This window comes from Brachionichthys hirsutus, chromosome 10, assembly GCF_040956055.1.
Source record: "Brachionichthys hirsutus isolate HB-005 chromosome 10, CSIRO-AGI_Bhir_v1, whole genome shotgun sequence".
Taxonomy (NCBI): Eukaryota; Metazoa; Chordata; class Actinopteri; order Lophiiformes; family Brachionichthyidae; genus Brachionichthys; species Brachionichthys hirsutus.
In genome coordinates, this window is record NC_090906.1 from 3,901,050 (window position 1) to 3,916,780 (window position 15,731).

The window sequence follows — 15,731 nt, forward strand, 5'->3', positions numbered from 1 at the left end:
TTGTCCCAGAGCCCCCCCAGTTGGGACATGCCTGGAACACCTCCCCAGGGAGGCATCCGAAATAGATGTCCCCACCTCTGTTAGGCGTTTTGCAAAATGTTATGCCAGAAAAAAAAATTATGACTTTGAAAATGGATTTTAACTGAAAATTGTGTATTTACACAAGTAATTCTGTATATGTGCACTTTTTGAAATGAAATGTTGCTTATTCAAGCTTTGCATGAATTTCGTCAAAATCGTCAAACTCATCCTCTGCAAAGGACATGACTCCATCACCTCCCAAAGGAGGTATTAGGCCGATAATGAAGTCAGCGGTCTGAGGGCTAACTCGTAGTTCTTCAGTGTAAACAAGTCACTGTCACTTCTGCTTTAGGATTCACTTCATTCTATCAAGTACCGGTACATCCTCTAAGTCTAAGTCAATTGCAGGTTATAAAGTTGGCAAGCTAGAACAGCTTGAAACTTTCCTTCACTTCAAATCAATTGGGACAATTGGCAGGGGCGGGGGGGAGAGAAAAGTATCCCACAACAAAAATAATCTAAGAGAGTCATTGCAAAGAATGGAAAAAAACTATCTGACAGCATGTTAAGAAATTAAGTATGAGACTCATGCCTTCCTCATACAATGTATTTTTTTCTTTTTTCATTTCTTGTTACAACGCAAACAACATAACTGTTTAACGCTGCAGGTTATGGTGACCAAAGGAGGTAAAATCAGAAACGTCTGAACTTCTCGTAGCCAGAATCAAATGTTGTTCTCTTCTGTGACCACATTAACATATTTATAGTACGTGCGATACTACATTCAGATTAGATTATACGAACTGATGTTTATTTATCCATGGTGGTACAGTGGCGTAGTTCGTAGTGATGTAGCCTCACAGCAAGACAGTAACGGGTTTAAATTCTATCTGTGTGGAGTTTGTATGTTCTCTCTGCGTCCGTGTCGGCTCTTTCCAGGTTCTCCAGTTTCCTTCCACCTCTAAAAACATGGAATTTAGATGAATTAAATACACCAAATTATCTGTACTGTGTGACTGTGTGCGTGAGTAGTTGTCTGCCTCTGTGCTGGCGACACATCCGGGATGTACCCCGCCTCTCGCCCATAGCCAGCTGGGATAGGCTCCACATCTCCCATGACCCACAAATGTTGGTGGCCTTCTACCTCATGAGACAGCCGATAATCTATGGTAATTTTACTGCAGAGACATTTTGATGCCGTCTTTGTGACAAAAAAAGAAGCCTTTGTCATGTAAGGTAGAGCAACCTTAAAAGAGTTGTAATTGTGTCTAACAGTCAATCTGAAACTCAAATGTAAAGAGACAGCTGAGCGGTGAAGTTTCAACATATTCTGGATTGCATCATCCAAGGGGACTGCACTGCTTCTACCGGTCGTTTCCCTCCGTTGTTTTGTTAAGAGGACAAACCGGCCAGCAGCTAAAAGCAGCAGAGGCCTCACTGGCAACAAATTAGCTGCAAAAAAAAAAAAAAGTAAGCAGTGGCAGAAAAGGATTCAGTTGAGAAAGGAAGGGGCTAAAGGGATAGAAAATTACTGTCAGTTGCAAAGGGATTAGTTTTGTTGAAATCTGTCCAGTAATTTTGCATAATCCTGCTAACAAACAAACCAACCAAAGAGCTCACTCTCCTTGGCAAAGGTAATGACGCACACACAACAACACAGTCACACAGTGCGTGCCCCCAACAGCTCTGGAAAAGTATTCTCATAAAGCCACTGCCATCCAAACCAACCATGCCTTTGTATCAGTCAGCCTTTCTGTCATACTGTAATCTACTGCTGCAGTTGCCTCTGTACCATTACAGCATCTCCCTCTGTCTGCCCCCCCCCCCCCTCAACTCTCTCCCTCTGTCTGTCTAAATCCTAGATAGGTTGGAGAGCTTCCCAACAGGTTGTGCACATTGATGTAACACCCCATCTCCTCTGTTTATTGGGTTCCAGCCTTCAAATGTGCGCATCTTCCTTCTTTCCAGGGCTGGAATGGTGGGATTATGGAGATTATTCTATGGCACTGGCAGCTGGTGGCAAATGATAGCCTGCTTCACTTGCTGCCTCATATTTAGATACATTGCTATCCATAGAGAATAGTTTTACATACGTTTTACCGTTTACCAGAGAAGAATTCACAATTATGGGTTTTTTTTAAGAATGTGATTTAAGACCTGCTGCTATTTGTCAAAAATTCCAAGATCTAATCTTAAAATTCCAGTCATTCACTCTCTGTGTTCTCATGTCCTCTTGCATTGTATGTTGTTGGGCAGAGGAAAGAAACACACCAGGCACACAGGTGAGTTCACAAATAAGAACAGAGGTGCAATTTATTTGATTCAACTTTTTTTGCTAAATGTAATCTGGCTTTGTCAACTATTTCGGTTCAGTTCACCGGTTGTAGGAACGAACCGCTGCAGACTGGAAACACCCGCGCTCTGGCAGGCGCCATCACAATGAGACAACCAATGCTATTTATATATTCAGAATGTAATTCATTTCAGACTTTTTCCAAGTCGTTTTTAGTTAATAATGGGTGCGGAGATCTTTCATATTGGTTTATACTGTGCATTGAGAATTATTATTGACACAGGCTGGAACAATGAACCCCAGAACGCAAAGAGGGGGATGACTGAGAAATACAAATTCAAACAAAACACTTTAATAAATAAATAAATGCTGCACAATGAGAGTGTAAAATAAAATAGAAGCAAGAAAAAACCAAAACCACACAAACTACAAAAACTAAGGTTTAAATTGGCTGTGGTCCTAATAACCAAAAACACAAGATGCAGGCAAACCAAATCCTAAATATAACATTACAGCGGAGAGAAGAACAGAAGAACAGAAACACTGCAAAAAAAATTACAATATACAAAACCACAATCAACAACTGCGGGCTAAATATACAGGCGTAAAATGACAAACAATTACCTGGCACCAAAGCGTCCGCAGGGCAGAGTCTAAGTAGCAAACATTTCTAATCGACAAATGACTGGCAGGTGTGTCTCCAGGTGTTCAGTCAACTCTCCCGTGGCCACGCCCACATCGCAAGACAAGGAAAACTGGCTAAGAAAAGAAAATAACACTGGAGACCATGACAATTATATAAATATGTCTCAGTGTGCTTTCATATCCATATGTGTGAGTGTGTGTGTATAGCGATAGAAAACGTTTTTTCATGATTGATCTGAGTGTTTTTAGACGGCCAGAACGGATTAAATAGTCTTCAGTTATTTTATATTGGAAAATTGTACTTGACATACGAGCGATTTGAGCTACAAGCTCGGTCCAGGAACGAATTATACTCTTCCCCCTTCTTCTCGTGTTGCATCGAGGCCTTACCTGAGAGTTTGTCAGTACAGCACAAGAAGTTGGCCAGAAGCATAACGAGAGGTAATGATTCTCGTTTCATTCCATCAGTTTAAAGAGGTAAATAAATGGCATAGTGCTATTTAAGTGAGATTATGGAATATTTGAAGGTTTCAACTCTGGGCTGCCAATGAAAGACAAATCACAGCCAATATGGACGTTTTTAGACATAAAGGACAGTAACTGATCTGTAAAAGAAAAAGCTTCAATCATCAAGACCTGCTAAATGTTGCAGAGGCGAGTGAGCGGGAGGCACAGGTCACCAAACAGATAAGCAAAGGCGAGTCACCTGGTGTTGGGATATCATCAGCACACGTTACAAAACAACATGAAACCCGTTCCACCAGGGAGATGCTGAGATTATTACCGATGAGCCGTTGGAAGTCCACAGCCAAACCGTTTCAAACGCTTTCATGAATGCAATGTATAGGATCAGCCCTTTCTCTCATGCCATTCTGCTGCTTTGCAGCTGTTTCACACTCACTGGATTGACCAATTTCTCCTTCTAGTTCTTTCAACCTAATCTAGAACTCTCTCACCTTGCATTCTGAATTTCCCATATTTCATTGCTATATGTCCTGTGGGAGCCGTTATGTATAGCCCTTCTCTGGTTATTATGCTCCCTGGTGAAATCATGCACTGCTAGGGATATTCAGTGGGGAGTACCTTCAGGACGGGAGCCCATTACACCAAATAAAAGTGTACGACCATTTAGGAGGCAAACATAAGCAAGCAGTTCAAAAAAAGAATATGCAAGGAAGTACCAGAGCCGCATTCTTTGAGATGCACATTAACGGCAAGATTTCAGTCTATGCATCCTTAGTAGGAGTTTCCATGTCCCTCCAGACTTTTGAGAGATAAATTAGGTATTTAAACTTTTTTCCAATAGGGCAGACTCAAGTTTGACTTTTGCGAATGAGTTTGACTAATGGTATTTTCACAGGTTGAGTTTATAAATAGAGAGGTGTGTTGAGAAATAGCATTAAAAACAGTATTTTAACATCCTGTTGGTCACAGGCAAGGGGGGGGGCTCTTGGTGAATACACTAGAACTCCCATCAGCCATTTCTAGTGCAGATGTTTTATGCTGACACCCATTTCAACTGACAAGGATTTTTCTTCTTCTTTATATACGCATTTTCTTCCCATCACAAGGGTGACGAAAGTATTAGACTGTGATTACCCTGGTCTGTGTTTGCTGGGGGGGGGGGGGGGGGCATAGAAACCAAAACTATTAAGCCTGCCCTTTGGATTCGAGACATTGGAATGTTTAAGTTGCTCTTTTCCTTCCTTCACTCGTTTCATAAAACATGCAGTGCCGAGAATGTTTTAAATCAAATGCTGGCTGTGAAATTACTTGGTGACATATGCAAATGCTGATACAGGAATATGCCAAAGTACTGAGCGGCAGCTATTGTGGCTCTGGCTCATGCATTTAGCTGATATAGCTGTTGCGAATAAATTCTGTTGGTTAGCTGCTACAACAGCAGCAGAATTTCTAATGAAGTAATTAACATTAATTAGATATTAATTTACTTCAAGAGATGCATATTTTATTACTCGGACCACTTCATAAATAAACACGGCAGCATTTTCCCTCTCCCTTACAAACAAACTAGTTAAGACTGGTGGGATGTTGCTTTGCTTTTAATACAATAATATCTGCACGCTGTACATGGTCCCGGTGGGACAATGGCAGACAGGACAGTCATACTAGAAGCTTTTAACCACTTGAGGTTGGTCACTGCATTCATATATTGCAGCTAGTTAAGGACAATTTGAAGTCACGACAAAACGAAACCAGCGCTGACAAGACACAAGACCAAATAGGTAAAGAGACTGGTATTAAACAAAAGACGATGACAGTAATCCAATTGTGAACTAGAAAGACAATCAGAGATTGCAGACCCTCGTCTCCAATAGACTATTGGATCTTGTGAGACAGTAAACAGGGCTTCCGGATCAGAGGGGCGGAACATGCTCTAGCTTGCTGCTCCGGAATGTACTACAAGACACCTTCTGGACTCTTTTTCCCATCATGCCATTCGTGTCCCTCCCTCTTAAAGAGACATTTTACAGCACAGGCACAATTCCAGATGTAAAAAAAATTCTAGAATCTGGATCCAGATCCGGATCAACACCATTCTCGGGGAGGACCGAGCCACGGACAGAACCTTGCTTGTGTAAAAATTTCAAGTCGTTTGGGTCACTAGTTTTTGAGTTATGCGCGCGGACAGACAAACAAACAGACAGACAAGCGGACACAATTGCAATACCCTCGCCTCCCCTTCGGCGAGGGTAATTATATCCAAAGATTATGTTACATTCTTTTTGTCTTCTGGTACCGGTATATAAATAAAATGTCTTCCATTGTGCAAATGAATTCAGAGTTTGCCAGTCAAGCCTCAAGTGGGAATTAGATTCAGTAAGGAGCGATATCTTTGAGCATGGCTAAAAAGAAACGAGAGGACTTTAATTTGGTCTCTAACTTCTTGAATCTCTCTCTCTCTCTGTGTTTGCGTATCGTGTGCGAAGTGGGCAGACTGGGAATGGATTGATTCATAGGAAGTTTCTGCAAACTTGGAAGTGGAATCCAGCAGTGTAATTTGAAAGTGTGTGCAGTTTCAATGTCTCCTTAGATGTGCAGACTGAGAATGCTCTTAGTATTCTGGTTGTTTCCACATAGATTCTCCCGAATATCCCAGAACGCCTCGATAAGGTGAGTTCATTTGACATGACACAAAGTCAGATGTTTTTCTCGATAGATTCAAACTAGCTGTCATCAAGAATTAGTGGTTAAAGGCGTTATCCTCTGCTTATATTAGGACAGGAAACATGGTGTCAAAGTTATACAAAGACGGTTATATTTGATAGGATAGTATCATCTCCTAATATCACCAATCATATAAGCATCATGATACAAGCTAGCGACTCCAGCAACACAGATGGACTGCACTTACTGTATATAGCGCCTTATCACATTCGCAGTGCTCACAGCGCTTTACAATTTGACCTCCCACTCACACATTCATTTACACTGCTGCCATAGAAGGTGCTGCCAGACCCACTGGGAGCAATTCGGGGTTCAGTGTCTTGCCCAAGGACACTTCAACATGTGGGGAGTCAGAGCCGGGATTCAAACCATTGGGTTACAGGCGGAGAACAACAGAACTCACATTTTTTTTATTTAACCTTCATTTAACCAAGTTTGTCCCATGAGATCCAAGATCTATTTTACAAGAGATACCTGGCCACAAGGATGACAGTACACAGTTTTAACACACAGCCACTTCAAACATACATACAAAATAACAATAATTAAGTTTACATTAGTTAAAATAGAACATTCACACTCAATGACAGCATTTACACTCCCAAAGCCTGGATACAATGGGACTGATCAAATACATTTCGAGATACCAAACTTTGGAGTTTGAGCTCTTACTGCAAAATGTTCCATGTAGTTGGAGCAGCAAATCTAAAAACATTTTTCCCCCATTTCTGTTCTGACAATGGGAATAGTGAAATGCAGAAAGTCATTCGAGCGGAGACTGCAGGTCCTATTGTTCCTGATTAAAAGAGAAGATAGATAAGATGGGATCATCTCAAGAATACCCTTAGAAATCAATAAATACCAATGGTTGATCCAGCGGACATATAAAGATGGCCAGTTTACTTTAGGGCACAAGACACAGTGATGTGTTAGAGCTCCACAGTTTGTAATAAACCTCATAGCGCATTATTTCAAAAATAAAAACAAAGTATAAAAGCTTCAGCTTCTTTGCAGTACAGGTATATTGAATATGTGCCTTAAAAGTGATGATCAGGTGATGATCAATCAAGAACCCCAAATATTTAAAAGTAGATACAAGTTCAATTTGTTGACCGTTACTGGTAACCATGACAGACCGACTTAACTTTGCAGATTTTGAATGAGTAAAAAAAACACGCGTTTTGTTTCATCAGCCTTCAGAATGAGTTGTAGTTTGCAGAAATGTTCTTGCACTAATTTTCTTGCATTAAAAGCATTCAGCAAGTATTTCTGATGTTGAAGGACTCAAGTCTCAAGTCCTTCAATATCTGCCAGACGATGCTGAGGCTGGTTTATGAGTCTCGTCCATCCTGTTTGCTGCTGTATGCCGGGGCAGCAGGCTGAGGGTCGCAGACGGAAACAGACTAAACAATCTCTTTTGTAAGGCAGGTGATGATGTGGGGGGTGAAACTGGACTCTTTATAGAGAGTAGGATGCTTCAGAAACTTCCAAGCATCCCGGACAACACCCCCAACCCCCTCCATCAGCTTCTGCTACAGGAGTAAGCTACTACTGCTTCTTTGCACTTTGTGCATACTGTCAGTTTCTTATTTCTGAGTCTTGCTGAGAGTAGCACTCTTGCTGATAGAATTTCCCTCTGGGATCAATAAAGTGTTCTGATTCCAATTCAGATTGTTCATAACTGCCAAAGCCATTTCTACCTCCAACATGGATGTTGCATGGTTGGCTTGGTTTGTTGGTCTGATTGTAAACAGTTACATAACTTTTCAACCAAAGATGGACCCTGACAAATCCTAGAGGTGATCAAAATTTGATGATGCTTGCAGCTGCATATGCAGCTATTTTGAGAAATGCCTGCATTTCCAGCTGCAACAGAAATTGAGAAATGCGACGGTACGACTGGAATTGGATTGTTGGGCAATGGCAGAGGATTTGTGTTCAGACTATTTAGCGTTCTGGTTCATCATGCAAGAGATTTGAGATGAACAGTTTATGAGAAATTCAGGAGGCTGAAAAATGTGTGATTGTTTTTTTCTTTAAAAAAAAAAAAAGCTTATTTAACACGAAGCTATTTTTTATTTTACTATCCTTTGCATGAGATATCAGTGAGGATTTAAAAAATAAATATATAAACCCCTACTAGACAGTGTCCTTAGTGTAGCAAGCAACCCTAGTCTGTTCTTTGAGTGTTAGGTGATCAAACATAATAAAGCAAATTAATGAAAAATATTTGTGAGAGGAGCTGGGATAGTGGAGTGTAATGGTTTGATGGGCTTGTTTTGGTGTGACTTTGGGCCCACCACCATCTTAGATGATGTGGTCAGTGTTTTCCACTAGCAGCACTGATTTTGACTGATCACCTCTGCCTGATGGAATAAAAATAGTGGTGAAAAATGCCACATCAGCAGCCACTGCAAAATAGCCTTTGGCTCATTGCAGTTCATATTTGATTTCTGAGCAGCCAGGAATATTAGGAACTTTCCTACTATAGTGTTTTGAGAATTGGAGGACTGATAACTGCATACACCCATTTGCAAATAGCCAAATACACAGGAAAAACAAATGTATAACACAATATAACAATATGTGTGAATAATTAATAACTAATGTTAGATTTGATAGGAATTATTTTATGTGGAAGCTGAGGAATAAAAGGAATAAAATGCATGACTGCATGAAATCGACTCAGCTCACTGAAAGCAGCAGTTTTGAAACTACACAATTATTTGCTGTTAAAGTGATTTTTATTTTTTACTTATTCTTCATTTGCTGTTAACTTATCTTGAAATAGCACACAACTGGCACACAACATTGCAGTTGCACATCTGAGTCACTATGACATATTTGGGGTATTGTGGGTGTTAGGGTGAGGGTTATGATAATGTCATTATTTCATTTAAGCCGCAGATGTTTGACATTGTAAAATAATTCAGGGATGCATTTCATTGACACAAAATTGAATGTGATGACGATCTGAAGCTGGAGTGGCAATAATAGAATGACATTACTAATTAATAACAATTAATAAAATGATAGTAGCGGTCATGTTTCACAACAAGTATGAATCTATATTTTTGAAAGCTTGAGAACATATTTCTATATCAACACTTGAAGTTGTAATCAGCTTGAATCAATGATTTATCATCTTATCTGAGTGAGTGGCGCACTGGTTAGCGCTGTCGCCGCACATCGTGAAGGTACCCGGTCAGATTCCTATCTGTGTGCCGTTCGTATGTTCTCCCCGTGCCTGTGTGGGTTTTTTCCGGTTTCCTCCGAACTCCAAAAACATGTGACTTGGTTACTCCCAATTGTCCGTATTGTACGAGTGTGTGCGTGAATGGTTGTCCGTCTGGCGACACATCCGAGGTGTACCCTGCCTCTTGCCCATAGCAAGCCGGAATACGCTCCAGCAACTCCCATGACCCGCCAAGTAGAAAAAAACAGCAAGAGAATGAATGGATGGATCCTCAGAGCATTTTGCCATTCTTGAGCTGAATTCTGAGTCCCACGTTTATCTAGCTTTTGTTGTGACTCATTCTCTCTTGCTATGTCCATTTGTCTCTTTCCATGTAAATTTTAATCCATGTCTTTTAGTGCAAGTTAAAAAAAAAGAAAACATTCATCCTCATGAGTCCATCCTGTTGGGATATAAAAGCTTTGTGTTTTTTATTTTCGTATTTTTTTTAAAGGTGAATAGAGAGTGGGGATAAGAACCCCAGAACCCAAAGATTTAATTACATGCTGTTTGCGTGAGTTTAATCCAAATGATCAGGAAGACAAAATAATTGTCCAGCAAAAAAAAGCAATTATGGCTTTGTTGTCACAGGCAGTGTTCACTGCACAGAGCAACTGTAGCTCATAATGTCCCTTTCAAGTGTTGATTTAGGCTTCCTAGCAGTCCCATGAAATGCCCCACCAAGAACATGTTGAGTTACAGCAATGCTGACAATCCAAAAGCACATTGGACACACACACACACACACACACACACACGCACACAGCTTCGGACACCCATTCACTCACTCTCTGCCTGCCAGACATGGGCGTCAGCCAAACAGCGCTATTTGCTGCAGCAGGACTGGCACTTCTCCAGACCGTAGGGATAGCAGGCTTGGCAACGCAGATCACTGATGGACTCATTGAAGCGGTTCGCCAGCATGGACAGCTTGCTGCCATGACACAGGGAGCAGGGAGCGCAGCCTGAACCGCCACAACGCTGGCAGCTGTTGGCCTCCTGGAGGCAGAAGAAACATTTTGAGGAGAGATGACGACGAGAAAGAGGAGGTGAAAAGAGATGTTATAGTCAGGCAAGAAGTGGAGAAGGGCAGGAAGAGGAAGGGATATTAGAGACGGGTGGCTGCACGTGGACCTTTCATTGTATTGTGTTCACTATGGCAATGTTAATAAGAGTTGATTGTGGCAGGGTGACAAAAAGTGTTTGAGCCTTGCATTTAAAATAAACATGACACCAGCTGAGAAAGACACATTGCATTATTCAGGTATGATCAGTTGTTCAGGAGAATATATTATATATACTGTTTTCTTTAAAGAAATAAACACCTACAGAAAAGGTCTACTGATATATACCTCACAAGGTTAGAAGGTTTACTGTAGGTTTACTACACAATGCCTGCTTATAAAAAAATCTAAAACGTCCTTTATGTGAGAAAATAAGTAACACAAAGCAAAAGAAAATCAGAAAGAAGCGAGACTACCAAATAATGAAAAAGAGGAGGCAGCGAAAATGAGAAAACAACGAGAGAGGTGAGAAGAGAATGAAGTGAGTGAGAGGGAGAGAGGAGCAATCAGCCAGGGAGGTGAAAGTGTGTGTGTGTGGGGGGGGGGACTCGCATCCTCGCTGGCTGGCGAGTGGCAGGCCAATGCTGCAAGGGCAGAGAAACTGCGGAGTCATCAGAAAACTGTTCACAGGTGACAGATCAATGCAAGGACAACGGCACAGAGAGAGTTATTTTAACAGGAAAAGAAAAGAACAAAGGCAAAAAAAATAAGGCGGCAGTTACAAGGAAATGCGTAGGAGACAAATGTCCCTCTGAAAAGGTACAAAGGACAATATGGCCACGCAGGAAATCCTGCAGTTATTCTCTCGACTGCAGGGATAATGTTAAGAACACACGGCTTATAGTATGCAGAGAAAGAGAAAAGGTACAAGGGGAGAAGGACCTAGTTCAGAAACAGGGTGATAAAACTCTACTGCCCCGCTGAGAATCATTTGACCGAGGATCATTACCTTGGTCTCTGTGTCGCTGCGCTGTTTCTCCTCCTTCTCCTCACCCAGAGCTTTAGCCCTCCTCCTGCTTCCCCTCTCCTTGGCCTTTGGATAGCCCTCCGAGTTCTCGGAGGATGCTGTGGGATGGCGCTGCGCTTCAGACTTCCTCGGTGGTGCTCGGATAATGCGCAAGTTGCTGGTGTAGATGATTATTTTGCCAAAATCCAACACTGAGGACTGGAGGAAGCAGAAAACAGCAGATAGACCCACATCAGTTGACAATAACGATGTCTGCGGAGTCCTTCCATAAGCATTTTAATCAGACTCTGCTTTTGGTATTTCCCACATTAGTCAGAGTCGTTCTCCGCTACTCTGACAGGGTGCCAACATTTAGCTGAGGGCTGTGTGTGTGTGTGCGTGTGTGTAGGTGTGTAGGTGTGTGTGTGTAGGTGTGTCTGTGTAGGTGTGTGGGTGGGAAGAGGTTTCCAGATGCTGACAGTTGCACACTTTATGAGGAACACGCTAGGCTTTGTAGTTGTGTTCGAGAATCAGATATCCTGCCAATTTCCTATTAGCAATACATTATCCACCGATTAAAAAAATTAATCATCGATCAGGAGGCAGTACCTGACTTGGAATCAGTTTTCTGGTTTATGTAATAAGCCTGTGGTTCTTTGTATTAATGTCAGTCATTCTGCCGTGGTGGACATCCAAGACCGTTGCCATGGAGAAGAAGCCAGTCAGAGACGTGGATGAAAAAATATTACCGACGAGATCAAAACATAGCACCAAAATCTGAATAGAGTCAGCATTTTAAAGTAAACAATCAGCAGAACAGAAATCAGGAGTTTAAGGAGCTTCTCCGGTTTTAGGTTTGGTTCATTTGGTCCAGAACTAGGACATAAAGTGACACACAGACGGTCCTCACTTAGTGACATTCTGATTTAACGATGACTCAGAGTTACGATGGGCTTTCGGAGATGTGTTTAGCGATGAGGAATCGCTGACACAATGAGCGGAATGCACTGGCTGCACAGTCTTGACTACATATATGTGTACAGTATAAATGGCTTATACATATGCAAATAAAATAAAAACATTTGACCACACAAATGTCAGCCAAGTTGTTGGTGAATAGTGGTTTCGTTCAACGACGGAATCGTTTTAGTGACGGGGTCTTCGGAACGTAACTCCGCTGTTAAGTGAGGACTGGCTGTATTGTTACCTTTAGCTCTGGCCACTTCTGTAAGCGTCTAACAGCGATTCCCACGTTCACACCTGCCCATCGCTGGATGAACGACTGCTTTTCCAGGTTTCAAAATAAATGTTTCTCATGAACCCGGTGCGAATACATCCTCAAACACGGACAAAGCTCGACTCCCCAGACAACTGTGTCATCATTTCCATGATGGCCTGAAATGATCATCTAAATCCAGATTGTTGTTTGCCGCTGAGAAATGTGCTAAATACTGGCCTTGATTGTGCCAAGCATGCCTTTGTTCAGAGGATAAAAGAACATAGCTGACACTAAGCCAGCAGGCAATGCAGCTGACCTCCCTCTCAGTCTGCAGCACTAATGAAGCCACAGTGGCTGAGGGACAGAGGCCTTTTCCTGTCAGATGAACTGTTTGGTTGCTGCTATTGTTTGAGCAAGTACATTTTCAGCATGTCAAGCTGTTAATGCTTTTATTGTATAAGGCTTCTTCCCATTCCCTAAGTAATAGTTGTACTCCAAAGATGTAATATCTAAAGATATTTCAAAATTGAGCACAGTCAAACCCAGCGGGCCGTGCTCCTTACTGTGGCGCCTCCCCCCGATTCTTCAGTGGGGTCTGCAGGAGGCTTGTAGCCTCCCATTCCTCTGTACACGTTTATTCTCTGGGCAATGAGCCCTGTTGCAGGACTGACACCTGGATGCAGAATAAAACATGCTGTGAGGAAATAAACTTGAAATGAAACCAGAGATTTGAGACTGTCATCCTGTTTCATTCAGTAATGGACAATCTTATAACAATATGCTTTTGTGATTACAAGGGCTAGCAAAAAGTTAGAAGTATTTCTGAACCTCTATTAATTTATATTAGCTGTGTTAGCATTTTAGTCTCACCAAATACATCATTATCCCTTATCCCGTATGAACCAATATAATCAAGCAAAAAACAAATTCACATCACACTTTTCTGACAGTTTTCATTTGCTCACACACATCCAAACACAATTTACATCAATCTTAATTGTTGCTAAGAAGGTTTGCCGGTGTAATTTGAAGGAAACTGCTCAAATACATTGTCTGTTGTTACAAATGCCGAATCCATATGTTGATAGTTTCTCCAGTTCTCACACATAAAATGTGTGAGAACTGGAGAAACTTATGACGCACAGTCATCATACCAAGTTGTTGCTCATGGGTATCCTCGAACCCGATGAGCTGCCCCATTTCCAGGTGGCTGGGAGGGATCTTGCGATGCACGAAGCTGTGGGGGTATTTCTCCTCCGGACTGTCCAGCTCCTGGCCATCCTCGTACACGTGCTTTAGCACGCGGCCACTGTACGACGACGCCAGCTTGAACCTCACCTGGAGTTTTGAACAGCAAAGGTTTTACATGCTGAGAAGATGCACTGCGATGTTATATATTGATACAGCCTTTGAGCATGGAAAAGAATAGCATCCAATCAGTTATTCAATATAACACTTATAATTGATTGGTGCATTCAAAAGCATACATTTTCCAAAGTGGTTCCGGAAATAGCTCACCTTTCTTGGATTGGCCCCTTCATAGCGTTGATTCAGTTTTCTCTGGAGTTCCTCCATGACGTCTAATTGAGGAAAAGATGCAAGAAAAAAAAGCGTCACTCATCCAAGAATCTGCTCTGCCAGCCGTAGCTCGACTTCAGCCGGACTCCGGGGTGCCAGATGAAAGATGGCGTGGTTAAACGGCTTGTTTGAAACAACGGAACGCCCAACCGAGCAGCTGTGTGTCAGGGGTGGATGGATGGCCAGATAAAGACAGAGATAAAGCTGCGCCTGTGTGTCCTACCTCCTCAGCTTGATGGGACGTGCAGTTTTTAAGGGACCACCTTTCTAGCTTGCGGATCTAAATTATTCACAGCCAGATCGTGTGTACAAAGACACGGCTGAGAAACCAGAAGCTCTGTCATCAAATAATTATAATCGTAAGAATAGATGGTATTTGGAGCCTGGAAGAGAAAGATACTTGACTGTGTTGACAAATCGGTCTAAAAACACAAGAATTCACCTCTACAAAGAAAATACATCAACAAAAATGTATAACTATTTCTTATGATATCAAATCGGTTTTGTTTGGTGGCCGCCAATGTCGCAAGGCATTCTGGATGTGATGTGAAATATGGCAGCAATTAGTTTTTTATAGCAGCGATCAAAGCGATCAGAGATGAAAATGGAAATTAAATTCGACGGGAGAACTCTAGATTTGGTCGTTTTGTTCTCCGTGGCATCTGCATCGCCATGCTGACAGAGAGAGAGAGAGAGAGAGAGAAGGTCTGCTGTAAAGAGCTCCGCCTCTCCCCTGACACTACAATGAGGCTGCATTTATGTACAGTATTACATCACTTAAAAATGTATACCATCCTTCATGAAGCTTTTTTTTTTTAGGTTGTCACATTTCCAGAGATCGGATCGGCACACCCAGACTGACCGCGTGATTGGTGACAGGTGGAACAGGCAACTGGTGAACTCCATCACATAGGAGGCAATTTACATATATTCCCTCTACGGCCAGTGTAACTAATTAATGGACAATGACACAAATAGTTCTGTAGTATTACCATAGTCCACATACCAGTGGTGGTGGGTCAGTCCTGTGCGTGTGACCAATCAGAGCAGACTGGGAATTTGGTGATAGTCACACAAAATTGGGTAAAATTAGGTGCTCGGGCTTGATAACACTTCAGCAATGAACCGCATTGGATTGGAATAGCTTGTCACATTAAAGCATGTGAACCTATCCTATATAAAATATGAGCATGGAAACGAGTATTACAATTCACCTTAAATTTATATTTCCACATTTTGTTTTCCTAATGTAACATATCTTATGTGGAAATAGGTGCATATAATAGATTAAGCCTGTTCTAATTGCTGCCATCTCATTCAACCAGTATGAAAACACTATCACAAAGTCCTGATGTATGACCCGTATGACTGTGTTAGTGTGTAATAGCACTGATAGTTGATTCTACGGTGTGTGCGTGAAGCTGAACCTTTAGGACAAACTGACTTCTTTCACAAAGCGGCCCACAAGTGTGAGCGATTAGTTATCTACATTACAATTGAAGCAATTATATTATCACAGCCCTTTGGTAAACAACTGTTTT

At 41.7% G+C, this 15,731-nt stretch overlaps 1 protein-coding gene across 1 annotated transcript; it reads right to left on the minus strand.

Moving 5' to 3' along the window:
- Window positions 1-10,208: 10,208 nt before the first annotated feature.
- LOC137900883 (glutaredoxin domain-containing cysteine-rich protein 2) lies at window positions 10,209-14,187 on the minus strand. Its single transcript, XM_068745028.1, has 5 exons — window positions 14,131-14,187; window positions 13,767-13,950; window positions 13,176-13,285; window positions 11,397-11,612; window positions 10,209-10,382 (listed from the first exon to the last, which is right to left on the minus strand). The coding sequence occupies exons 1-5, from the start codon at window positions 14,185-14,187 to the stop codon at window positions 10,209-10,211; spliced, it is 741 nt and encodes a 246-aa protein (XP_068601129.1).
- Window positions 14,188-15,731: the final 1,544 nt, after the last annotated feature.